At 37.8% G+C, this 26,994-nt stretch overlaps 2 protein-coding genes across 8 annotated transcripts; both read left to right on the forward strand.

Annotated features, from left to right (window-relative positions):
* Positions 1 to 212: 212 nt before the first annotated feature.
* LOC124871690 lies at positions 213 to 6,492 on the forward strand. 2 transcript variants are annotated; one of them, XM_047371161.1, is made up of 3 exons: positions 213 to 3,013; positions 4,211 to 4,255; positions 5,728 to 6,492. In XM_047371161.1, exons 1-3 carry the CDS (start codon positions 2,351 to 2,353, stop codon positions 5,764 to 5,766), a joined length of 747 nt encoding a protein of 248 aa, XP_047227117.1. In that variant the 5' UTR covers positions 213 to 2,350; the 3' UTR covers positions 5,767 to 6,492. The 2 variants fall into 2 exon arrangements, 1 of the variants encoding a protein (XP_047227117.1); XR_007039093.1 differs by lacking the exons at positions 213 to 3,013; positions 4,211 to 4,255 and adding an exon at positions 4,759 to 5,476.
* A 424-nt stretch (positions 6,493 to 6,916) lies between these two features.
* Positions 6,917 to 23,961, forward strand: LOC124871673. 6 transcript variants are annotated; one of them, XR_007039074.1, is made up of 3 exons: positions 7,233 to 9,443; positions 21,659 to 21,703; positions 23,195 to 23,961. XR_007039074.1 is itself a non-coding variant. In XM_047371140.1 (2 exons), exons 1-2 carry the CDS (start codon positions 7,584 to 7,586, stop codon positions 12,748 to 12,750), a joined length of 702 nt encoding a protein of 233 aa, XP_047227096.1. In that variant the 5' UTR covers positions 6,917 to 7,583; the 3' UTR covers positions 12,751 to 13,478. The 6 variants fall into 6 exon arrangements, 1 of the variants encoding a protein (XP_047227096.1); XR_007039080.1 differs by lacking the exon at positions 7,233 to 9,443 and adding an exon at positions 20,198 to 20,461; XM_047371140.1 differs by lacking the exons at positions 21,659 to 21,703; positions 23,195 to 23,961 and adding an exon at positions 12,712 to 13,478 and having other exon boundaries at positions 6,917 to 8,246.
* The last annotated feature ends 3,033 nt before the right edge of the window (positions 23,962 to 26,994 follow it).

A 26,994-nucleotide genomic window follows, 5' to 3' on the forward strand; every position in this document is an offset into this window, starting at 1 on the left:
AAGGAAGTTATAAAAATTGTCAAAAACCATGACCAATAAAATAATGCAGTATTACCATTCAGTGTTATTTGTTTGAAAACCAAGGTTTATCTTGAGGAACCTGGAAATGAGGTCAAGTTAGTCTTAGAACTAACTAAGAACCATCTGACCTTTTCGCTCACTCCGCAGAGTGCGCAGCTCCATCCTACAGTAACATGGAGGAGGTAGGATTAGTCCCTGTGAAGAACCAGTGCTAAGGTGATAGCAGCAACCCCAAGTGGAAGCTGAGGACTCATCTGTGCACATCATTAGCACCAGTGTCCAAAAGAGGGTTTAAAAAAAAAATACACAAACTCCAAAACTCAATTCTGGATGTGGTCTCCAGGGTTTCGACTGTTTTCACTTCCTATTCTCACTTTGACCCTCACATCTACAAAGTAGTAAAGTAATGACTTCCTACATGTAACTACTTAAGATTATAAGCTACATATATCATTTTATTCATCCAGTGCGAACAGTTTCCACACCTGTATCAGAGGTCCTGTTAGCAGATCTGCTATGGAGGCGTCCATCTGCAGCCGCATTTCAGAGCTCAGAGGAACAGCCGACCTCAACGGCCTTCATTTCGGGTCTGAAGCTGAAAACCTGGATGGGACCAGAACTTCTTTACCTGGCTGGCGCTTTGGACTTATAGGCTAAATTTGTAGAGTTTGAGTGATGCTTGTTTAAATGTGTGTAAATTATCTTTGAGTTGTTTGCGGCAGCATCTTCAGTAAGTTAAATCAAGAGAAGTGGACAAAGAGGGGGTTGACCCGTTAATGATTTGTTTCTTCCTGCAGAGGGCTCATGATGTTTATGTGTGATTGTTTGCTAAAAATATTTTGCCTTTTTCCCCCCCCCATTCTTGTAATATTTGATCCTGTGGATGCAAATGTCAGAAGCCTTTGGTATAAACTGAAATATGCATGACTTCATTTTCGTACACACCGTAACCTCCAGCCCTCTGTAAGATACCCCTCTCAGCTCAATGTTGCTGCAGTGCATTGTTGCAGGTTCGTTTTGAGTTGTCCAGCGTAACCCTCCCGCTTGTCTGTCAAAAACTGCAGATATAAAGCTTCTTAACGCTGCAGTGGACACTATAAATGATTAATAAAACTGTGTAAACTGCTGATGGAAAACCCTGCAATGTTTTCACTTGTCTCAACCCCTGTCAATTCAGAAGTATCTTGGAAAAGTGCATCATCTGTTAATAAAACTAGTAAAGGCGGTAAATTCATGTTTGGCTTTGTTTCCCATTTTTAATTATCAATAAATCCACAGGGAGCTTATGTTTTTCGGCACTAGTGGCCTTTATATTTTTTTAACAGTAGGTAGACAGGAAAGGGGGAGACATTCGGTAAATGTCGCCTGGTCCGGGACTCGAACCCGGGACAGCCGCTTAGGTATGGTCACGTGCTTTTCTTACGGGTACAAAACTCTGGGGACACAAGTTTGACAATCCAATAAATATTTTAGTCACTAAATACATATGTTCCTATATGTGTTAGCATTAACAATGGATATGTTAAATTTAAATTCATCTATAATTATTTCAGTTGGGTCAAACATTAACTATAAAAATACAATTATGTTAAATTATGTTATGCTCACTGTGATAATTTAAGCTATAATAGTTCAGCTCAACTGACACCGCAGCTTAACTTCGGACCAATCACCTTCAGTTAAAGCAGTATTAGCCCCGCTCAGTTAAAATCTTGAAAAAGTTTAGATGATTATATAAAAAACATTTAAAATATAAAAACAGATATGTACAAAAATGTAATGAACATCTGATACAATGACTGTTAATATGTTTTATTTAGAAAATGCACTTATGCTAGTAATGAAATGCACCATCATTTTAGGACATGTTCGTTATAAATAAAGAAAATATTATTTTATCGGATGGTAAATTCGAAAGAAACCCAAATAATAACATTGCTATGTGTAAGAAAACCTTACAACGACGCTGGTTGATTGGATTACGAACAGACTTCATGTCACATGAATCCGAACGCATCACCATGGTTTCCATGCCGCACGTGCTCTGTGACGGAACTCCTTTGATGTCGATGATGTAACAAACACGTTTGAAGTCCAAAACAGTGGACCACTTGTGAGTTCTGCTCAGAACACTTTAACAAGCGTTCATAGTCCTGCTGATTACAGAAAGATTTGAGAAAATTTGACCTTTTTTTCAACTTTTTTCTGTAAACACAGTTTGTATTAATTTGATTTCTAGACAAAGACCTACTCAGTCATCACAATAGTAGTTACACAGCCAGAAGGAATCCATATTTTCATAGTTTTTCAAAGAAAACTGCATCTCTAAATGGAAAAACTGCTCTACAGTATCCCAAAAGACAAGTGGGACGACTTTGTTGCTGGTAGTGCTGCGATACAGAAAATATGGTTGAAGGAACATCTGCTTTTGGACAGTACCAATTTCTTTTCTGCTCTGGTTTTGTCCAAAGTCCAGAGCCTGCCTGTCACACGCAAGGATGTCAAAGCCATTGTGGGTAACCAACTACCAGAAGCTCTTGCGAAGGTCCTGAGAAGTACAGAGATTTGTGATTTAGAACCCATTAAAATGTTTAACAAATTAGTTATCAGAGAAGTGGCAAGCAAGATCCAATCCTCCACCAATCAGGACAGTATGAAGAAACAGTCTCTGGTCAGAAGAAGCATGGATAAACTATTCCACGCGGTGGATCAAGTTAGGGTGCTGGGACATCAAACAGCTGTAGATAATGGCACAAAAGCAAAGATTTGTAAACAGGAGAATGTTCCGTCTACCAATGCTGCACCACACACTTTGAGGGCACCAAGAAGAAAAGCAAAGGGTGCACCTGCGATTTATAATAAATACCATGGAGGGAAACAATGGTTAAAAGAGGGAGTGCCCAAGTTACCAACCATCCCTGAAGCCACTCAGATGGAGGAAATGTTGGCTGAAATCAACCATTTTGGATACAACATCCAGACTTACAATGAGGTAAATGTCCATGATTTGGAAACACAACCATCTGCCAAGGTGTGTAACATCTTAAAACCAGAGTCTCCTCCTCTTGAAGTTAACAATAAATCCACCATCCACAATGAGCGATCATCTAAGTCATCATTTGATAACAATAAAAAGGTTAATTTGCTAAATGATTCTGATGTTGAAAAACAGCCATCCAGGGAAGAATTCAAAGGCTTAAAAGCTAGCTATCCCCTGGAACCCAAAATTGTTGAGAGTGGGAATTTTCAGGCGTGTGATCTATCAGAATCTCCAACAGCTAAGAACAGTTCACAGAATCCCAGTTTAGAGGAAGAGCACAGAAAAGAACATGTTGGCATGATTATTGAGTTGCTTTTGGTGCAGGCACTTGAAGTATCATATATGTCATGCTCCAGTAAAGTCTTTGATGATCTCTACGAGTATATTTTTGAGAAGGTCTGGACTGAGGTTCGGGGGCAAACTATAATAATTCGCTCTGGACGCCTTAATAGATTTGTCAAAAGCATCTTTTCAAAGATTTGTGAAGACATTTTCTGTAAAAAGAAAAGAGCCCTGTCTTTATTTGTCATGAGAGCCCCCGAGCTGGAAGAAGTATATCTGGCCATTTTAAAGGACAACTTGTTAAAGAAAGTTGGCATTTGTGAAAGATTTGTTAACTTCATGTATGACATCTACGACAAAATGAATAATGCGAGCGGCTAACGGCCTCAAAGTTCTTGTGACCAAGATTCATACACCCGGAAGGCATCCATGATGGCTCTTATCCAAAGTGGGGTTTCCCCAGGAGAGCAGTGAAGAAGCTCAAATTACAAATTCCACGCCAACAAGAGAACCCCAACACTTCCCAGAGACCACAAATGTCGAAAAACCTACATCCTGTCCGGGATCTGCCAACAGCAGTGAGAAACGGCATGAGATCTGGAACAGGGTGATGGAATGAAAATGGCCATGCAGACACTTCACAAGCAAAATGAATGTCTGACCCCAGAGTACACGGACAAACTATTAAACATTTTTGCAATAGTAAACAAGTCTTGTGTAATAGAATATGTGACTAAACTGCCGTAGACATCTAATTGATTCACAACAGCAGACACTATGGCCAATTTGTGTTAAGGTTTAGATTATCTTCAATATATTATTTTCAGAAAAGCTGAACATGCAGTTTGCATATATTTGCCAATGCAGGTGTGGGCTAAGATGACGGACCAAGAAACTACGGTACAAAGTCAGGTAATGTTAAAATTATATATGTCTTAATGTCGTTAATATATGCGCTTGGTCCGTTCTTTTGGCGCTGGTGCTGCTGCTTCTTCTTCTCTTCTTCTGCTGGCGGTGCATACTGCCACCTACTGTACATCATTGTATAACTCCACCCACTATATTCTGAGCCTTAGATCACGTGACACCAAGTCGCTGATGTAAATTCGTATTCTCAAAGAAAAGAAATCGTATTCACAAACTGTTATAGCATATTGTATTCATAAAGAATAAACCACAAGTGTAAATTTGAACTTTGTGTTTGTAATTTCTTGAAGTTGTAACATTTTATTTTGTATTTTTACAGAGAAAATATACAATACCTCTTTTGGATTTTACTTATGCACAACTATTGACTAATATGCACACATTTCCGTCTTTACATACACATTGTTTTTGACAGCGTTCTTACCCCAAAGTTACAACTCTGAAAGTTTTGATCACAACTTAATATTTTTTGATTGAGATTAGTTGTTTTTTTTGATTGAATATTCCAAATGTTTTCACCACCATTAATTTTTTTGATTGAGATTAGTTTTTTTTGGATTGAAATTAGTTTTTTGTTTGATTGAATAATATTGAGACAAATCAATCTCCATACCATCTGCTGGAATGAAGGTGTAATGCAGTTTTATTCACAACTTTCCCGTACGTCATTAGGCTGATTTAAATAAATGGTTTTTGGCAATGAAAAAAGAAAGTACAGAATTTCCTGGGATTCCTATTAAAACAAATCCTAGGGCTTTAAATCCTTGGGCTTTCGATGGAATAAGAGCCAATGGCATTATCTTACAATGAATGAATGAAAAAATTAAAGGCAGAATGCAGTAAAAAGAAGTTAACATAAAAATCTAGAAATATACAATTGGGCCACTTTTGAAGATCCTCTGTACATAAACTTTGTAGGGAAAGGAGATACTTAAGGGTTATCATAGTAAGTCCTCTCTGAAGTTATGAAAAGGAAGTTATAAAAATTGTCAAAAACCATGACCAATAAAATAATGCAGTATTACCATTCAGTGTTATTTGTTTGAAAACCAAGGTTTATCTTGAGGAACCTGGAAATGAGGTCAAGTTAGTCTTAGAACTAACTAAGAACCATCTGACCTTTTCGCTCACTCCGCAGAGTGCGCAGCTCCATCCTACAGTAACATGGAGGAGGTGGATTAGTCCCTGTGAAGAACCAGTGCTAAGGTGATAGCAGCAACCCCAAGTGGAAGCTGAGGACTCATCTGTGCACATCATTAGCACCAGTGTCCAAAAGAGGGTTTAAAAAAAAAATACACAAACTCCAAAACTCAATTCTGGATGTGGTCTCCAGGGTTTCGACTGTTTTCACTTCCTATTCTCACTTTGACCCTCACATCTACAAAGTAGTAAAGTAATGACTTCCTACATGTAACTACTTAAGATTATAAGCTACATATATCATTTTATTCATCCAGTGCGAACAGTTTCCACACCTGTATCAGAGGTCCTGTTAGCAGATCTGCTATGGAGGCGTCCATCTGCAGCCGCATTTCAGAGCTCAGAGGAACAGCCGACCTCAACGGCCTTCATTTCGGGTCTGAAGCTGAAAACCTGGATGGGACCAGAACTTCTTTACCTGGCTGGCGCTTTGGACTTATAGGCTAAATTTGTAGAGTTTGAGTGATGCTTGTTTAAATGTGTGTAAATTATCTTTGAGTTGTTTGCGGCGGCATCTTCAGTAAGTTAAATCAAGAGAAGTGGACAAAGAGGGGGTTGACCCGTTAATGATTTGTTTCTTCCTGCAGAGGGCTCATGATGTTTATGTGTGATTGTTTGCTAAAAATATTTTGCCTTTCCCCCCCCCCCATTCTTGTAATATTTGATCCTGTGGATGCAAATGTCAGAAGCCTTTGGTATAAACTGAAATATGCATGACTTCATTTTCGTACACACCGTAACCTCCAGCCCTCTGTAAGATACCCCTCTCAGCTCAATGTTGCTGCAGTGCATTGTTGCAGGTTCGTTTTGAGTTGTCCAGCGTAACCCTCCCGCTTGTCTGTCGAAAACTGCAGATATAAAGCTTCTTAACGCTGCAGTGGACACTATAAATGATTAATAAAACTGTGTAAACTGCTGATGGAAAACCCTGCAATGTTTTCACTTGTCTCAACCCCTGTCAATTCAGAAGTATCTTGGAAAAGTGCATCATCTGTTAATAAAACTAGTAAAGGCGGAAAATTTATGTTTGACTTTGTTTCCCATTTTTAATTATCAATAAATCCACAGGGAGCTTATGTTTTTCGGCACTAGTGGCCTTTATATTTTTTTAACAGTAGGTAGACAGGAAAGGGGGAGACATTCGGTAAATGTCGCCTGGTCCGGGACTCGAACCCGGGACAGCCGCTTAGGTATGGTCACGTGCTTTTCTTACGGGTACAAAACTCTGTGGACACAAGTTTGACAATCCAATAAATATTTTAGTCACTAAATACATATGTTCCTATATGTGTTAGCATTAACAATGGATATGTTAAATTTAAATTCATCTATAATTATTTCGGTTGGGTCAAACATTAACTATAAAAATACAATTATGTTAAATTATGTTATGCTCACTGTGATAATTTAAGCTATAATAGTTCAGCTCAACTGAAACCGCAGCTTAACTTCGGACCAATCACCTTCAGTTAAAGCAGTATTAGCCCCGCTCAGTTAAAATCTTGAAAAAGTTTAGATGATTATATAAAAAACATTTAAAATATAAAAACAGATATGTACAAAAATGTAATGAACATCTGATACAATGACTGTTAATATGTTTTATTTAGAAAATGCACTTATGCTAGTAATGAAATGCACCATCATTTTAGGACATGTTTGTTATAAATAAAGAAAATATTATTTTATCGGATGGTAAATTCGAAAGAAACCCAAATAATAACATTGCTATGTGTAAGAAAACCTTACAACGACGCTGGTTGATTGGATTACGAACAGACTTCATGTCACGTGAATCCATCACCATGGTTTCCTTGCCGCACGTGCTCTGTGACGGAACTCCTTTGATGTCGATGATGTAACAAACACGTTTGAAGTCCAAAACAGTGGACCACTTGCGAGTTCTGCTCAGAACACTTTAACAAGCGTTCATAGTCCTGCTGATTACAGAAAGATTTGAGAAAATTTGACCTTTTTTTCAACTTTTTTCTGTAAACACAGTTTGTATTAATTTGATTTCTAGACAAAGACCTACTCAGTCATCACAATAGTAGTTACACAGCCAGAAGGAATCCATATTTTCATAGTTTTTCAAAGAAAACTGCATCTCTAAATGGAAAAACTGCTCTACAGTATCCCAAAAGACAAGTGGGACGACTTTGTTGCTGGTAGTGCTGCGATACAGAAAATATGGTTGAAGGAACATCTGCTTTTGGACAGTACCAATTTCTTTTCTGCTCTGGTTTTGTCCAAAGTCCAGAGCCTGCCTGTCACACGCAAGGATGTCAAAGCCATTGTGGGTAACCAACTACCAGAAGCTCTTGCGAACGTCCTGGGAAGTACAGTGATTTGTGATTTAGAACCCATTAAAATGTTTAACAAATTAGTTATCAGAGAAGTGGCAAGCAAGATCCAATCCTCCACCAATCAGGACAGTATGAAGAAACAGTCTCTGGTCAGAAGAAGCATGGATAAACTATTCCACGCGGTGGATCGAGTTAGGGTGCTGGGACATCAAACAGCTGTAGATAATGGCACAAAAGCAAAGATTTGTAAACAGGAGAATGTTCCGTCTACCAATGCTGCACCACACACTTTGAGGGCACCAAGAAGAAAAGCAAAGGGTGCACCTGCGATTTATAATAAATACCATGGAGGGAAACAATGGTTAAAAGAGGGAGTGCCCAAGTTACCAACCATCCCTGAAGCCACTCAGATGGAGGAAATGTTGGCTGAAATCAACCATTTTGGATACAACATCCAGACTTACAATGAGGTAAATGTCCATGATTTGGAAACACAACCATCTGCCAAGGTGTGTAACATCTTAAAACCAGAGTCTCCTCCTCTTGAAGTTAACAATAAATCCACCATCCACAATGAGCGATCATCAAAGTCATCATTTGATAACAATAAAAAGGTTAATTTCCTAAATGATTCTGATGTTGAAAAACAGCCATCCAGGGAAGAATTCAAAGGCTTAAAAGCTAGCTATCCCCTGGAACCCAAAATTGTTGAGAGTGGGAATTTTCAGGCGTGTGATCTATCAGAATCTCCAACAGCTAAGAACAGTTCACAGAATCCCAGTTTAGAGGAAGAGCACAGAAAAGAATATGTTGGCATGATTATTGAGTTGCTTTTGGTGCAGGCACTTGAAGTATCATATATGTCATGCTCCTGTAAAGTCTTTGATGATCTCTACGAGTATATTTTTGAGAAGGTCTGGACTGAGGTTCGGGGGCAAACTATAATAATTCGCTCAGGACGCCTTAATAGATTTGTCAAAAGCATCTTTTCAAAGATTTGTGAAGACATTTTCTGTAAAAAGAAAAGAGCCCTGTCTTTATTTGTCATGAGAGCCCCCAAGCCTGAAGAAGTATATCTGGCCATTTTAAAGGAAAACCTGTTAAAGAAAGTTGGCATTTGTGAAAGATTTGTTAACTTCATGTATGACATCTACGACAAAATGAATAATGCGTGCGGCTAACGGCCTCAAAGTTCTTGTGACCAAGATTCATACACCCGGAAGGCATCCATGATGGCTCTTATCCAAAGTGGGGTTTCTCCAGGAGAGCAGTGAAGAAGCTCAAATTACAAATTCCACGCCAACAAGAGAACCCCAACACTTCCCAGAGACCACAAATGTCGAAAAACCTACATCCTGTCCGGGATCTGCCAACAGCAGTGAGAAACGGCATGAGATCTGGAACAGGGTGATGGAATGAAAATGGCCATGCAGACACTTTATAAGCAAAATGAATGTCTGACCCCAGAGTACACGGACAAATTATTAAACATTTTTGCAATAGTAAACAAGTCTTGTGTAATAGAATATGTGACTAAACTGCCGTAGACATCTAATTGATTCACAACAGCAGACACTACGGCCAATTTGTGTTAAGGTTTAGATTATCTTCAATATATTATTTTCAGAAAAGCTGAACATGCAGTTTGCATATATTTGCCAATGCAGGTGTGGGTTCTCTCCGAGTACTCCGGCTCTCCTACAGTCCAATTTGCTGTAATTCATGATAATGTAATGTATCTATACAATATATTGTTTTTCTATTTAATCCATTCTTCACTTAACGTTTCAATATCAAACATGCAACATAGTAATCAAACGATTTCTTCATATTGAAAAATATAAAGAAAAAAAGGAAGGGTTGTCAAGGTAGCCAAGACCGCTGTTGAGTCTTCAGTTTCAGAGACTTAATCCTATGATGCTCAAAGATTTGCAAACAATTTCAAAAGCCCCTTTTCATTGCTTTTGAAAAGCCCCAGGCTTTAGAAAGCCCAGGTTGCATTTCCTAACGAATTAAACCGGGTAATTTCACTTTCCTGGGGCTTTACTTTCATGGGTAAATGGTTCTGGTCTGGAATAGGTCTTTTCAGCTTTTCCTGGGATTTGTTAAAGGGGCGGGGCAGCAAGGCTTGGCACCAGCTGCTTCAGTAATGGCACAGGTTTCTATACAATTAATCGTTTTTGTACCAATATTTGTCATAAAATGTAGTTTTAAGATGTTTTTAAGTGAGACAGTAGACCTCAAAACATCATCTGTGCAGTCAGTTCATCAAGAATGAGACTACTTTAAAATGTTTTTTCTGGGTTTTTGGAGCAGTAGAGCTCCAATTACAGGCTGGTCTGGCTGCTAAGCTGCTAACTGGGCAGGGATTTCCCCAATAACCGCTGTCTGATCTTGGCCCGGCACTCTAGGATTTCCCGCTACCCGTTCTTTGTATGTGGTGGCTAAAGTGAATATAATGCATTTAGTAGGTATGTGGTTAATAACTGCAAGTACCAGACAATAAAACGAAATATTTATGCCAAAAATGTTTGACATTTTTATTTATTGTAGGAATATATTATTAACTGTTTATGGATCGAGTGCAACTTAAAGAATAATGAAATGAATTAATGAACTGTATAATTCTACAGCTGCTCATCATCATCTATTATTTATAAGTTAAAACAAAACATTTATTTATTGGTTAATAGTCTTATAAACAAAGTAAAGGAGTAATGCCATGTGTATGGAGGTAAATTTGTCTCAATATTATTCAATCATACAAAAAATTAATCTCAATCAAAAAATATTATGTTGTGATCAAAACTTTCAGAGTTGTAACGATTATTTTTTTTTAAATGGAATATTTCATTTTTGGGAGAAAAAAAATTTGTTTGATAAAACTTTTTTAGATTAAAATGACTCATTTTTTCTCATGAAGAGAAAAAAGTTATTTGCAAAACATAAGCTTTTATTTGCGCATGTCAAAAATCTTTGGTTACGAGTCTCCCTCTTTTGGTCACTATGGGGTAAGAACGCTGTCAAAAACAATGTGTAAGTAAAGACGGAAATGTGTACATATTAGTCAATAGTTGTGCATAAGTAAAATCCAAAAGAGGTATTGTAAATTTTATCTGTAAGAATACAAAATAAAATGTTACAGCTTCAAGAAATTGCAAACACAGTTCAAGTTTACACTTGTGGTTTATTCTTTATGAATACAATATGCTATAACAGTTTGTGAATACGATTTCTTTTCTTTGAGAATACGAATTTACATCAGCGACTTGGTGTCACGTGATCTCAGGCTCAGAATATAGTGGGTGTAGTTATACAATGATGTACAGTAGGTGGCAGTATGCACCTCTGAATTTGTTGCGAACCGCCAGCAGAAGAAGAGAAGAAGAAGCAGCAGCACCTTCGCCAAAAGAACGGACCAAGCGCATATATTAACGACATTAAGACATGTATAATTTTAACATTACCTGACTTTGTACCGTAGTTTCTTGGTCCGTCATCTTAGCGCTAGTGCTGCTGCTTCTTCTTCTCTTCTTCTGCTGGCAGTGCGCAACAAATTCAGAGGTGCATACTGCCACCTACTGTACATCATTGTATAACTACACCCACTATATTCTGAGCCTTAGATCACGTGACACCAAGTCGCTGTTGTAAATTCGTATTATCAAAGAAAAGAAATCGTATTCACAAACTGTTATAGCATATTGTATTCATAAAGAATAAACCACAACTGTAAATTTGAACTTTGTGTTTGTAATTTCTTGAAGTTGTAACATTTTATTTTGTATTTTTACAGAGAAAATATACAATACCTCTTTTGGATTTTACTTATGCACAACTATTGACTAATATGCACACATTTCCGTCTTTACATACACATTGTTTTTGACAGCGTTCTTACCCCAAAGTTACAACTCTGAAAGTTTTGATCACAACTTAATATTTTTTGATTGAGATTAGTTGTTTTTTTTGATTGAATATTCCAAATGTTTTCACCACCATTAATTTTTTTGATTGAGATTAGTTTTTTTTGGATTGAAATTAGTTTTTTGTTTGATTGAATAATATTGAGACAAATCAATCTCCATACCATCTGCTGGAATGAAGGTGTAATGCAGTTTTATTCACAACTTTCCCGTACGTCATTAGGCTGATTTAAATAAATGGTCCTTGGCAATGAAAAAAGAAAGTACAGAATTTCCTGGGATTCCTATTAAAACAAATCCTAGGGCTTTAAATCCTTGGGCTTTCGATGGAATAAGAGCCAATGGCATTATCTTACAATGAATGAATGAAAAAATTAAAGGCAGAATGCAGTAAAAAGAAGTTAACATAAAAATCTAGAAATATACAATTGGGCCACTTTTGAAGATCCTCTGTACATAAACTTTGTAGGGAAAGGAGATACTTAAGGGTTATCATAGTAAGTCCTCTCTGAAGTTATGAAAAGGAAGTTATAAAAATTGTCAAAAACCATGACCAATAAAGTAAATGCAGTATTACCATTCAGTGTTATTTGTTTGAAAACTAAGGTTTATCTTGAGGAACCTGGAAATGAGGTCAAGTTAGTCTTAGAACTAACTAAGAACCATCTGACCTTTTCGCTCACTCCGCAGAGTGCGCAGCTCCATCCTACAGTAACATGGAGGAGGTGGATTAGTCCCTGTGAAGAACCAGTGCTAAGGTGATAGCAGCAACCCCAAGTGGAAGCTGAGGACTCATCTGTGCACATCATTAGCACCAGTGTCCAAAAGAGGGTTTAAAAAAAAAATACACAAACTCCAAAACTCAATTCTGGATGTGGTCTCCAGGGTTTCGACTGTTTTCACTTCCTATTCTCACTTTGACCCTCACATCTACAAAGTAGTAAAGTAATGACTTCCTACATGCAACTACTTAAGATTATAAGCTACATATATCATTTTATTCATTCAGTGCGAACAGTTTCCACACCTGTATCAGAGGTCCTGTTAGCAGATCTGCTATGGAGGCGTCCATCTGCAGCCGCATTTCAGAGCTCAGAGGAACAGCCGAACTCAACGGCCTTCATTTCGGGTCTGAAGCTGAAAACCTGGATGGGACCAGAACTTCTTTACCTGGCTGGCGCTTTGGACTTATAGGCTAAATTTGTAGAGTTTGAGTGATGTTTGTTTAAATGTGTGTAAATTATCTTTGAGTTGTTTGCGGCGGCATCTTCAGTAAGTTAAATCAAGAGAAGTGGACAAAGAGGGGGTTGACCCGTTAATGATTTGTTTCTTCCTGCAGAGGGCTCATGATGTTTATGTGTGATTGTTTGCTAAAAATATTTTGCCTTTTTTCCCCCCCCATTCTTGTAATATTTGATCCTGTGGATGCAAATGTCAGAAGCCTTTGGTATAAACTGAAATATGCATGACTTCATTTTCGTACACACCGTAACCTCCAGCCCTCTGTAAGATACCCCTCTCAGCTCAATGTTGCTGCAGTGCATTGTTGCAGGTTCGTTTTGAGTTGTCCAGCGTAACCCTCCCGCTTGTCTGTCGAAAACTGCAGATATAAAGCTTCTTAACGCTGCAGTGGACACTATAAATGATTAATAAAACTGTGTAAACTGCTGATGGAAAACCCTGCAATGTTTTCACTTGTCTCAACCCCTGTCAATTCAGAAGTATCTTGGAAAAGTGCATCATCTGTTAATAAAACTAGTAAAGGCGGTAAATTCATGTTTGGCTTTGTTTCCCATTTTTAATTATCAATAAATCCACAGGGAGCTTATGTTTTTCGGCACTAGTGGCCTTTATATTTTTTTAACAGTAGGTAGACAGGAAAGGGGGAGACATTCGGTAAATGTCGCCTGGTCCGGGACTCGAACCCGGGACAGCCGCTTAGGTATGGTCACGTGCTTTTCTTACGGGTACAAAACTCTGTGGACACAAGTTTGACAATCCAATAAATATTTTAGTCACTAAATACATATGTTCCTATATGTGTTAGCATTAACAATGGATATGTTTAATTTAAATTAATCTATAATTATTTCGGTTGGGTCAAACATTAACTATAAAAATACAATTATGTTAAATTATGTTATGCTCACTGTGATAATTTAAGCTATAATAGTTCAGCTCAACTGACACCGCAGCTTAACTTCGGACCAATCACCTTCAGTTAAAGCAGTATTAGCCCCGCTCAGTTAAAATCTTGAAAAAGTTTAGATGATTATATAAAAAACATTTAAAATATAAAAACAGATATGTACAAAAATGTAATGAACATCTGATACAATGACTGTTAATATGTTTTATTTAGAAAATGCACTTATGCTAGTAATGAAATGCACCATCATTTTAGGACATGTTTGTTATAAATAAAGAAAATATGATTTTATCGGATGGTAAATTCGAAAGAAACCCAAATAATAACATTGCTATGTGTAAGAAAACCTTACAACGACGCTGGTTGATTGGATTACGAACAGACTTCATGTCACGTGAATCCATCACCATGGTTTCCTTGCCGCACGTGCTCTGTGACGGAACTCCTTTGATGTCGATGATGTAACAAACACGTTTGAAGTCCAAAACAGTGGACCACTTGCGAGTTCTGCTCAGAACACTTTAACAAGCGTTCATAGTCCTGCTGATTACAGAAAGATTTGAGAAAATTTGACCTTTTTTTCAACTTTTTTCTGTAAACACAGTTTGTATTAATTTGATTTCTAGACAAAGACCTACTCAGTCATCACAATAGTAGTTACACAGCCAGAAGGAATCCATATTTTCATAGTTTTTCAAAGAAAACTGCATCTCTAAATGGAAAAACTGCTCTACAGTATCCCAAAAGACAAGTGGGACGACTTTGTTGCTGGTAGTGCTGCGATACAGAAAATATGGTTGAAGGAACATCTGCTTTTGGACAGTACCAATTTCTTTTCTGCTCTGGTTTTGTCCAAAGTCCAGAGCCTGCCTGTCACACGCAAGGATGTCAAAGCCATTGTGGGTAACCAACTACCAGAAGCTCTTGCGAAGGTCCTGGGAAGTACAGAGATTTGTGATTTAGAACTCATTAAAATGTTTAACAAATTAGTTATCAGAGAAGTGGCAAGCAAGATCCAATCCTCCACCAATCAGGACAGTATGAAGAAACAGTCTCTGGTCAGAAGAAGCATGGATAAACTATTCCACGCGGTGGATCAAGTTAGGGTGCTGGGACATCAAACAGCTGTAGATAATGGCACAATAGCAAAGATTTGTAAACAGGAGAATGTTCCGTCTACCAATGCTGCACCACACACTTTGAGGGCACCAAGAAGAAAAGCAAAGGGTGCACCTGCGATTTATAATAAATACCGTGGAGGGAAACAATGGTTAAAAGAAGGAGTGCCCAAGTTACCAACCATCCCTGAAGCCACTCAGATGGAGGAAATGTTGGCTGAAATCAACCATTTTGGATACAACATCCAGACTTACAATGAGGTAAATGTCCATGATTTGGAAACACAACCATCTGCCAAGGTGTGTAACATCTTAAAACCAGAGTCTCCTCCTCTTGAAGTTAACAATAAATCCACCATCCACAATGAGCGATCATCTAAGTCATCATTTGATAACAATAAAAAGGTTAATTTCCTAAATGATTCTGATGTTGAAAAACAGCCATCCAGGGAAGAATTCAAAGGCTTAAAAGCTAGCTATCCCCTGGAACCCAAAATTGTTGAGAGTGGGAATTTTCAGGCGTGTGATCTATCAGAATCTCCAACAGCTAAGAACAGTTCACAGAATCCCAGTTTAGAGGAAGAGCACAGAAAAGAATATGTTGGCATGATTATTGAGTTGCTTTTGGTGCAGGCACTTGAAGTATCATATATGTCATGCTCCTGTAAAGTCTTTGATGATCTCTACGAGTATATTTTTGAGAAGGTCTGGACTGAGGTTCGGGGGCAAACTATAATAATTCGCTCAGGACGCCTTAATAGATTTGTCAAAAGCATCTTTTCAAAGATTTGTGAAGACATTTTCTGTAAAAAGAAAAGAGCCCTGTCTTTATTTGTCATGAGAGCCCCCGAGCTTGAAGAAGTATATCTGGCCATTTTAAAGGAAAACTTGTTAAAGAAAGTTGGCATTTGTGAAAGATTTGTTAACTTCATGTATGACATCTACGACAAAATGAATAATGCGTGCGGCTAACGGCCTCAAAGTTCTTGTGACCAAGATTCATACACCCGGAAGGCATCCATGATGGCTCTTATCCAAAGTGGGGTTTCTCCAGGAGAGCAGTGAAGAAGCTCAAATTACAAATTCCACGCCAACAAGAGAACCCCAACACTTCCCAGAGACCACAAATGTCGAAAAACCTACATCCTGTCCGGGATCTGCCAACAGCAGTGAGAAACGGCATGAGATCTGGAACAGGGTGATGGAATGAAAATGGCCATGCAGACACTTTATAAGCAAAATGAATGTCTGACCCCAGAGTACACGGACAAATTATTAAACATTTTTGCAATAGTAAACAAGTCTTGTGTAATAGAATATGTGACTAAACTGCCGTAGACATCTAATTGATTCACAACAGCAGACACTACGGCCAATTTGTGTTAAGGTTTAGATTATCTTCAATATATTATTTTCAGAAAAGCTGAACATGCAGTTTGCCTATATTTGCCAATGCATGTGTGGGCTAAGATGACGGACCAAGAAACTACGGTACAAAGTCAGGTAATGTTAAAATTATATATGTCTTAATGTCGTTAATATATGCGCTTGGTCCGTTCTTTTGGCGCTGGTGCTGCTGCTTCTTCTTCTCTTCTTCTGCTGGCAGTGCATACTGCCACCTACTGTACATCATTGTATAACTCCACCCACTATATTCTGAGCCTTAGATCACATGACACCAAGTCGCTGATGTAAATTCGTATTCTCAAAGAAAAGAAATCGTATTCACAAACTGTTATAGCATATTGTATTCATAAAGAATAAACCACAAGTGTAAATTTGAACTTTGTGTTTGTAATTTCTTGAAGTTGTAACATTTTATTTTGTATTTTTACAGAGAAAATATACAATACCTCTTTTGGATTTTACTTATGCACAACTATTGACTAATATGCACACATTTCCGTCTTTACATACACATTGTTTTTGACAGCGTTCTTACCCCAAAGTTACAACTCTGAAAGTTTTGATCACAACTTAATATTTTTTGATTGAGATTAGTTGTTTTTTTTGATTGAATATTCCAAATGTTTTCACCACCATTAATTTTTTTGATTGAGATTAGTTTTTTTTGGATTGAAATTAGTTTTTTGTTTGATTGAATAATATTGAGACAAATCAATCTCCATACCATCTGCTGGAATGAAGGTGTAATGCAGTTTTATTCACAACTTTCCCGTACGTCATTAGGCTGATTTAAATAAATGGTTTTTGGCAATGAAAAAAGAAAGTACAGAATTTCCTGGGATTCCTATTAAAACAAATCCTAGGGCTTTAAATCCTTGGGCTTTCGATGGAATAAGAGCCAATGGCATTATCTTACAATGAATGAATGAAAAAATTAAAGGCAGAATGCAGTAAAAAGAAGTTAATATAAAAATCTAGAAATATACAATTGGGCCACTTTTGAAGATCCTCTGTACATAAACTTTGTAGGGAAAGGAGATACTTAAGGGTTATCATAGTAAGTCCTCTCTGAAGTTATGAAAAGGAAGTTATAAAAATTGTCAAAAACCATGACCAATAAAATAATGCAGTATTACCATTCAGTGTTATTTGTTTGAAAACCAAGGTTTATCTTGAGGAACCTGGAAATGAGGTCAAGTTAGTCTTAGAACTAACTAAGAACCATCTGACCTTTTCGCTCACTCCGCAGAGTGCGCAGCTCCATCCTACAGTAACATGGAGGAGGTGGATTAGTCCCTGTGAAGAACCAGTGCTAAGGTGATAGCAGCAACCCCAAGTGGAAGCTGAGGACTCATCTGTGCACATCATTAGCACCAGTGTCCAAAAGAGGGTTTAAAAAAAAAATACACAAACTCCAAAACTCAATTCTGGATGTGGTCTCCAGGGTTTCGACTGTTTTCACTTCCTATTCTCACTTTGACCCTCACATCTACAAAGTAGTAAAGTAATGACTTCCTACATGTAACTACTTAAGATTATAAGCTACATATATCATTTTATTCATCCAGTGCGAACAGTTTCCACACCTGTATCAGAGGTCCTGTTAGCAGATCTGCTATGGAGGCGTCCATCTGCAGCCGCATTTCAGAGCTCAGAGGAACAGCCGACCTCAACGGCCTTCATTTCGGGTCTGAAGCTGAAAACCTGGATGGGACCAGAACTTCTTTACCTGGCTGGCGCTTTGGACTTATAGGCTAAATTTGTAGAGTTTGAGTGATGCTTGTTTAAATGTGTGTAAATTATCTTTGAGTTGTTTGCGGCGGCATCTTCAGTAAGTTAAATCAAGAGAAGTGGACAAAGAGGGGGTTGACCCGTTAATGATTTGTTTCTTCCTGCAGAGGGCTCATGATGTTTATGTGTGATTGTTTGCTAAAAATATTTTGCCTTTCCCCCCCCCATTCTTGTAATATTTGATCCTGTGGATGCAAATGTCAGAAGCCTTTGGTATAAACTGAAATATGCATGACTTCATTTTCGTACACACCGTAACCTCCAGCCCTCTGTAAGATACCCCTCTCAGCTCAATGTTGCTGCAGTGCATTGTTGCAGGTTCGTTTTGAGTTGTCCAGCGTAACCCTCCCGCTTGTCTGTCAAAAACTGCAGATATAAAGCTTCTTAACGCTGCAGTGGACACTATAAATGATTAATAAAACTGTGTAAACTGCTGATGGAAGACCCTGCAATGTTTTCACTTGTCTCAACCCCTGTCAATTCAGAAGTATCTTGGAAAAGTGCATCATCTGTTAATAAAACTAGTAAAGGCGGTAAATTCATATTTGGCTTTGTTTCCCATTTTTAATTATCAATAAATCCACAGGGAGCTTATGTTTTTCGGCACTAGTGGCCTTTATATTTTTTTAACAGTAGGTAGACAGGAAAGGGGGAGACATTCGGTAAATGTCGCCTGGTCCGGGACTCGAACCCGGGACAGCCGCTTAGGTATGGTCACGTGCTTTTCTTACGGGTACAAAACTCTGGGGACACAAGTTTGACAATCCAATAAATATTTTAGTCACTAAATACATATGTTCCTATATGTGTTAGCATTAACAATGGATATGTTAAATTTAAATTCATCTATAATTATTTCGGTTGGGTCAAACATTAACTATAAAAATACAATTATGTTAAATTATGTTATGCTCACTGTGATAATTTAAGCTATAATAGTTCAGCTCAACTGACACCGCAGCTTAACTTCGGACCAATCACCTTCAGTTAAAGCAGTATTAGCCCCGCTCAGTTAAAATCTTGAAAAAGTTTAGATGATTATATAAAAAACATTTAAAATATAAAAACAGATATGTACAAAAATGTAATGAACATCTGATACAATGACTGTTAATATGTTTTATTTAGAAAATGCACTTATGCTAGTAATGAAATGCACCATCATTTTAGGACATGTTCGTTATAAATAAAGAAAATATTATTTTATCGGATGGTAAATTCGAAAGAAACCCAAATAATAACATTGCTATGTGTAAGAAAACCTTACAACGACGCTGGTTGATTGGATTACGAACAGACTTCATGTCACGTGAATCCATCACCATGGTTTCCATGCCGCACGTGCTCTGTGACGGAACTCCTTTGATGTAGATGATGTAACAAACACGTTTGAAGTCCAAAACAGTGGACCACTTGCGAGTTCTGCTCAGAACACTTTAACAAGCGTTCATAGTCCTGCTGATTACAGAAAGATTTGAGAAAATTTGACCTTTTTTTCAACTTTTTTCTGTAAACACAGTTTGTATTAATTTGATTTCTAGACAAAGACCTACTCAGTCATCACAATAGTAGTTACACAGCCAGAAGGAATCCATATTTTCATAGTTTTTCAAAGAAAACTGCACATCTAAATGGAAAAACTGCTGTACAGTATCCCAAAAGACAAGTGGGACGACTTTGTTGCTGGTAGTGCTGCGATACAGAAAATATGGTTGAAGGAACATCTGCTTTTGGACAGTACCAATTTCTTTTCTGCTCTGGTTTTGTCCAAAATCCAGAGCCTGCCTGTCACACGCAAGGATGTCAAAGCCATTGTGGGTAACCAACTACCAGAAGCTCTTGCGAACGTCCTGGGAAGTACAGAGATTTGTGATTTAGAACTCATTAAAATGTTTAACAAATTAGTTATCAGAGAAGTGGCAAGCAAGATCCAATCCTCCACCAATCAGGACAGTATGAAGAAACAGTCTCTGGTCAGAAGAAGCATGGATAAACTATTCCACGCGGTGGATCAAGTTAGGTTGCTGGGACATCAAACAGCTGTAGATAATGGCACAAAAGCAAAGATTTGTAAACAGGAGAATGTTCCGTCTACCAATGCTGCACCACACACTTTGAGGGCACCAAGAAGAAAAGCAAAGGGTGCACCTGCGATTTATAATAAATACCATGGAGGGAAACAATGGTTAAAAGAGGGAGTGCCCAAGTTACCAACCATCCCTGAAGCCACTCAGATGGAGGAAATGTTGGCTGAAATCAACCATTTTGGATACAACATCCAGACTTACAATGAGGTAAATGTCCATGATTTGGAAACACAACCATCTGCCAAGGTGTGTAACATCTTAAAACCAGAGTCTCCTCCTCTTGAAGTTAACAATAAATCCACCATCCACAATGAGCGATCATCAAAGTCATCATTTGATAACAATAAAAAGGTTAATTTCCTAAATGATTCTGATGTTGAAAAACAGCCATCCAGGGAAGAATTCAAAGGCTTAAAAGCTAGCTATCCCCTGGAACCCAAAATTGTTGAGAGTGGGAATTTTCAGGCGTGTGATCTATCAGAATCTCCAACAGCTAAGAACAGTTCACAGAATCCCAGTTTAGAGGAAGAGCACAGAAAAGAATATGTTGGCATGATTATTGAGTTGCTTTTGGTGCAGGCACTTGAAGTATCATATATGTCATGCTCCTGTAAAGTCTTTGATGATCTCTACGAGTATATTTTTGAGAAGGTCTGGACTGAGGTTCGGGGGCAAACTATAATAATTCGCTCAGGACGCCTTAATAGATTTGTCAAAAGCATCTTTTCAAAGATTTGTGAAGACATTTTCTGTAAAAAGAAAAGAGCCCTGTCTTTATTTGTCATGAGAGCCCCCGAGCTTGAAGAAGTATATCTGGCCATTTTAAAGGAAAACTTGTTAAAGAAAGTTGGCATTTGTGAAAGATTTGTTAACTTCATGTATGACATCTACGACAAAATGAATAATGCGTGCGGCTAACGGCCTCAAAGTTCTTGTGACCAAGATTCATACACCCGGAAGGCATCCATGATGGCTCTTATCCAAAGTGGGGTTTCTCCAGGAGAGCAGTGAAGAAGCTCAAATTACAAATTCCACGCCAACAAGAGAACCCCAACACTTCCCAGAGACCACAAATGTCGAAAAACCTACATCCTGTCCGGGATCTGCCAACAGCAGTGAGAAACGGCATGAGATCTGGAACAGGGTGATGGAATGAAAATGGCCATGCAGACACTTTATAAGCAAAATGAATGTCTGACCCCAGAGTACACGGACAAACTATTAAACATTTTTGCAATAGTAAACAAGTCTTGTGTAATAGAATATGTGACTAAACTGCCGTAGACATCTAATTGATTCACAACAGCAGACACTACGGCCAATTTGTGTTAAGGTTTAGATTATCTTCAATATATTATTTTCAGAAAAGCTGAACATGCAGTTTGCCTATATTTGCCAATGCAGGTGTGGGCTAAGATGACGGACCAAGAAACTACGGTACAAAGTCAGGTAATGTTAAAATTATATATGTCTTAATGTCGTTAATATATGCGCTTGGTCCGTTCTTTTGGCGCTGGTGCTGCTGCTTCTTCTTCTCTTCTTCTGCTGGTGGTTCGCAACAAATTCAGAGGTGCATACTGCCACCTACTGTACATCATTGTATAACTCCACCCACTATATTCTGAGCCTTAGATCACGTGACACCAAGTCGCTGATGTAAATTCGTATTCTCAAAGAAAATAAATTGTATTCACAAACTGTTATAGCATATTGTATTCATAAAGAATAAACCACAACTGTAAATTTGAACTTTGTGTTTGTAATTTCTTGAAGTTGTAACATTTTATTTTGTATTTTTACAGAGAAAATATACAATACCTCTTTTGGATTTTACTTAAGCACAACTATTGACTAATATGCACACATTTCCGTCTTTACATACACATTGTTTTTGACAGCGTTCTTACCCCAAAGTTACAACTCTGAAAGTTTTGATCACAACTTAATATTTTTTGATTGAGATTAGTTGTTTTTTTTGATTGAATATTCCAAATGTTTTCACCACCATTAATTTTTTTGATTGAGATTAGTTTTTTTTGGATTGAAATTAGTTTTTTGTTTGATTGAATAATATTGAGACAAATCAATCTCCATACCATCTGCTGGAATGAAGGTGTAATGCAGTTTTATTCACAACTTTCCCGTACGTCATTAGGCTGATTTAAATAAATGGTTTTTGGCAATGAAAAAAGAAAGTACAGAATTTCCTGGGATTCCTATTAAAACAAATCCTAGGGCTTTAAATCCTTGGGCTTTCGATGGAATAAGAGCCAATGGCATTATCTTACAATGAATGAATGAAAAAATTAAAGGCAGAATGCAGTAAAAAGAAGTTAATATAAAAATCTAGAAATATACAATTGGGCCACTTTTGAAGATCCTCTGTACATAAACTTTGTAGGGAAAGGAGATACTTAAGGGTTATCATAGTAAGTCCTCTCTGAAGTTATGAAAAGGAAGTTATAAAAATTGTCAAAAACCATGACCAATAAAATAATGCAGTATTACCATTCAGTGTTATTTGTTTGAAAACCAAGGTTTATCTTGAGGAACCTGGAAATGAGGTCAAGTTAGTCTTAGAACTAACTAAGAACCATCTGACCTTTTCGCTCACTCCGCAGAGTGCGCAGCTCCATCCTACAGTAACATGGAGGAGGTGGATTAGTCCCTGTGAAGAACCAGTGCTAAGGTGATAGCAGCAACCCCAAGTGGAAGCTGAGGACTCATCTGTGCACATCATTAGCACCAGTGTCCAAAAGAGGGTTTAAAAAAAAAATACACAAACTCCAAAACTCAATTCTGGATGTGGTCTCCAGGGTTTCGACTGTTTTCACTTCCTATTCTCACTTTGACCCTCACATCTACAAAGTAGTAAAGTAATGACTTCCTACATGTAACTACTTAAGATTAAAAGCTACATATATCATTTTATTCATCCAGTGCGAACAGTTTCCACACCTGTATCAGAGGTCCTGTTAGCAGATCTGCTATGGAGGCGTCCATCTGCAGCCGCATTTCAGAGCTCAGAGGAACAGCCGACCTCAACGGCCTTCATTTCGGGTCTGAAGCTGAAAACCTGGATGGGACCAGAACTTCTTTACCTGGCTGGCGCTTTGGACTTATAGGCTAAATTTGTAGAGTTTGAGTGATGCTTGTTTAAATGTGTGTAAATTATCTTTGAGTTGTTTGCGGCGGCATCTTCAGTAAGTTAAATCAAGAGAAGTGGACAAAGAGGGGGTTGACCCGTTAATGATTTGTTTCTTCCTGCAGAGGGCTCATGATGTTTATGTGTGATTGTTTGCTAAAAATATTTTGCCTTTTTTCCCCCCCCATTCTTGTAATATTTGATCCTGTGGATGCAAATGTCAGAAGCCTTTGGTATAAACTGAAATATGCATGACTTCATTTTCGTACACACTGTAACCTCCAGCCCTCTGTAAGATACCCCTCTCAGCTCAATGTTGCTGCAGTGCATTGTTGCAGGTTCGTTTTGAGTTGTCCAGCGTAACCCTCCCGCTTGTCTGTCAAAAACTGCAGATATAAAGCTTCTTAACGCTGCAGTGGACACTATAAATGATTAATAAAACTGTGTAAACTGCTGATGGAAAACCCTGCAATGTTTTCACTTGTCTCAACCCCTGTCAATTCAGAAGTATCTTGGAAAAGTGCATCATCTGTTAATAAAACTAGTAAAGGCGGTAAATTCATGTTTGGCTTTGTTTCCCATTTTTAATTATCAATAAATCCACAGGGAGCTTATGTTTTTCGGCACTAGTGGCCTTTATATTTTTTTAACAGTAGGTAGACAGGAAAGGGGGAGACATTCGGTAAATGTCGCCTGGTCCGGGACTCGAACCCGGGACAGCCGCTTAGGTATGGTCACGTGCTTTTCTTACGGGTACAAAACTCTGGGGACACAAGTTTGACAATCCAATAAATATTTTAGTCACTAAATACATATGTTCCTATATGTGTTAGCATTAACAATGGATATGTTAAATTTAAATTCATCTATAATTATTTCGGTAGTTTTTATTTATTTATTGAATATTCCAAATGTTTTCACCACCATTAATTTTTTTGATTGAGATTAGTTTTTTTTGGATTGAAATTAGTTTTTTGTTTGATTGAATAATATTGAGACAAATCAATCTCCATAACATCTGCTGGAATGAAGGTGTAATGCAGTTTTATTCACAACTTTCCCGTACGTCATTAGGCTGATTTAAATAAATGGTTTTTGGCAATGAAAAAAGAAAGTACAGAATTTCCTGGGATTCCTATTAAAACAAATCCTAGGGCTTTAAATCCTTGGGCTTTCGATGGAATAAGAGCTAATGGCATTATCTTACAATGAATGAATGAAAAAATTAAAGGCAGAATGCAGTAAAAAGAAGTTAACATAAAAATCTAGAAATATACAATTGGGCCACTTTTGAAGATCCTCTGTACATAAACTTTGTAGGGAAAGGAGATACTTAAGGGTTATCATAGTAAGTCCTCTCTGAAGTTATGAAAAGGAAGTTATAAAAATTGTCAAAAACCATGACCAATAAAATAATGCAGTATTACCATTCAGTGTTATTTGTTTGAAAACCAAGGTTTATCTTCAGGAACTTGGAAATGAGGTCAAGTTAGTCTTAGAACTAACTAAGAACAGAAATTGGTGTACATTTAAACAACCAATCACACTGCAAAGTCAGAAGGGTAGATAAAACATTACTTTAATAAAATAATATTTTAAAGAATGATTTGCCGAATAAGAACAACCTTCAGTGTAATTAATTTTCAGTGTTGTTTAATTAGCCATCCTTATTTAGTAAAATAATATTTAAGGAAATATCACTTTCTTGCACTGTATGGATGTGTCTTGATCGACATTCCGGGGGTGGGAGAAACCTTATATACACAAACTCGGCCACACATACACCCACAGGTGTTTCGATTCAGGTGTTGCCAGATACACAGATAAACTCTATATAGAGCTGCGGTTGCCACTAAATACATCTTGCACTCATTAATACTATGTACTTTTGTATATAACATATATAACTATATATATATATATATATATATATATATATATATAACAATATATATATATAACATATAACAATATATATATATATATATATAACAATATATAACAATATATATATATATATATATATATATATAGTCAGTCAGTCAGTCCTTTTCTACTGCTCATTCCATAGTGGGTCACGGGGGAGCTGGTGCCTATCTCCAGCAGCCTATGGGCGAGAGGCAGGGTACACCCTGGACAGGTCGCCAGTCCATCGCAGGGCAACACACAAACAACCAAGCACTCACTCATTCATACACCTAAGGGCAATTTAGAGAGGCCAATTAACCTAACTAGCATGTCTTATATATATATCTACACTATATAGAAAAAAAGTCGCCGCCAAAAAAAATGGTCACACACTCCAATATTTTGTTAGACCGCCTTTATCTTTGATTACGGCACACATTCCCTGTGGCATTGTTTCGATAAGCTTCTGCAATGTCACAAGATTTATTTCCACCCAGTGTTGCATTCATTTTTCACCAAGATCTTGCATTGATGATGGTAGAGTCTGACCGCTGTGCAAAGCCTTCTCCAGCACATCCCAAACATTCTCAATGGGGTTAAGGTCAGGACTCTGTGGTGGCCAATTCATGTGTGAGAATGATGTCTCATGCTCCCTGAACCACTCTTTCACAATTGGAGCCCGATGAATCCTGGTATTGTCATCTTGGAATATGCCCGTGCCATCAGGGAAGAAAAAATTCTCTGATGGAATAACCTGGTCATTCAGTATATTCAGGTAGTCAGATGACCTCATTCTTTGAACACATACTGTTGCTGAACCCAGACCTGACCAACTGCAGCAACCCCAGATCATAGTACTGCCCCCACAGGCTTGTACAGTAGGCACTAGGCATGATGGGAGCATCACTTCACCTGCCTTTCTTCTTACCCTGATGCACCCATCACTCTAAAACAGGGTAGATCTGGACTCATCAGACCATGACCTTCTTCCATTGCCCCAGAGTCCAATCTTTATGATCCCTAGCAAATTGAAGCCATTTTTCCAGTTAGCCTCACTGATTAGTGGTTTTCTTAAGGCTACACAGCTGTTCAGTCCCAATCCCTTGGGTTCTTTCACATTGTGCGAGTAGAAATGCTCTTACTTTCACTATTAAACATAGCCCGGAGTTCTACTGTTGTTTTTCTTCTATTTGATTTCACCAAATGTTTAAGTGATCGCAGATCACTATCATTCAGGATTTTTTTCCGGCCACATTTCTTCCTCGAAGAAAATGGGTCCCCACTATCTTTCCAGTTTTTAATAATGTGTTGGACAGTTCTTAACCCAATTTTGATAGTTTCTGCAATCTCCTTAGATGTTTTCTCCTTAGATGTTTTCTCTTAACTTCTCTTAACTTCCGCTTCCACCTCTCTGCCTGCTGAGATGCTTTTCTCCTAAGCTCCCTGCTTGCTTGCATTCTTTTACTCCTAACTTTTTTTCTCTTAGCCAAATTTACGGAAATATTGGACTAAAACAACTTCTTATCAGCGACTCCCAAGGATTATTATTATTATAATATATATATATCTATATGTTTTAGGGGCATGCCTAAAAAATCAAGGTGGACGACTCACTGGAAGATCTCAGCAATTAAATAAATTAGAATGGCCAGAATTACAGAGAAATGCCCCCGTTTCCCTTGGGATA

Source organism: Girardinichthys multiradiatus, chromosome 1 (assembly GCF_021462225.1).
Source record: "Girardinichthys multiradiatus isolate DD_20200921_A chromosome 1, DD_fGirMul_XY1, whole genome shotgun sequence".
Classification (NCBI taxonomy): Eukaryota; Metazoa; Chordata; class Actinopteri; order Cyprinodontiformes; family Goodeidae; genus Girardinichthys; species Girardinichthys multiradiatus.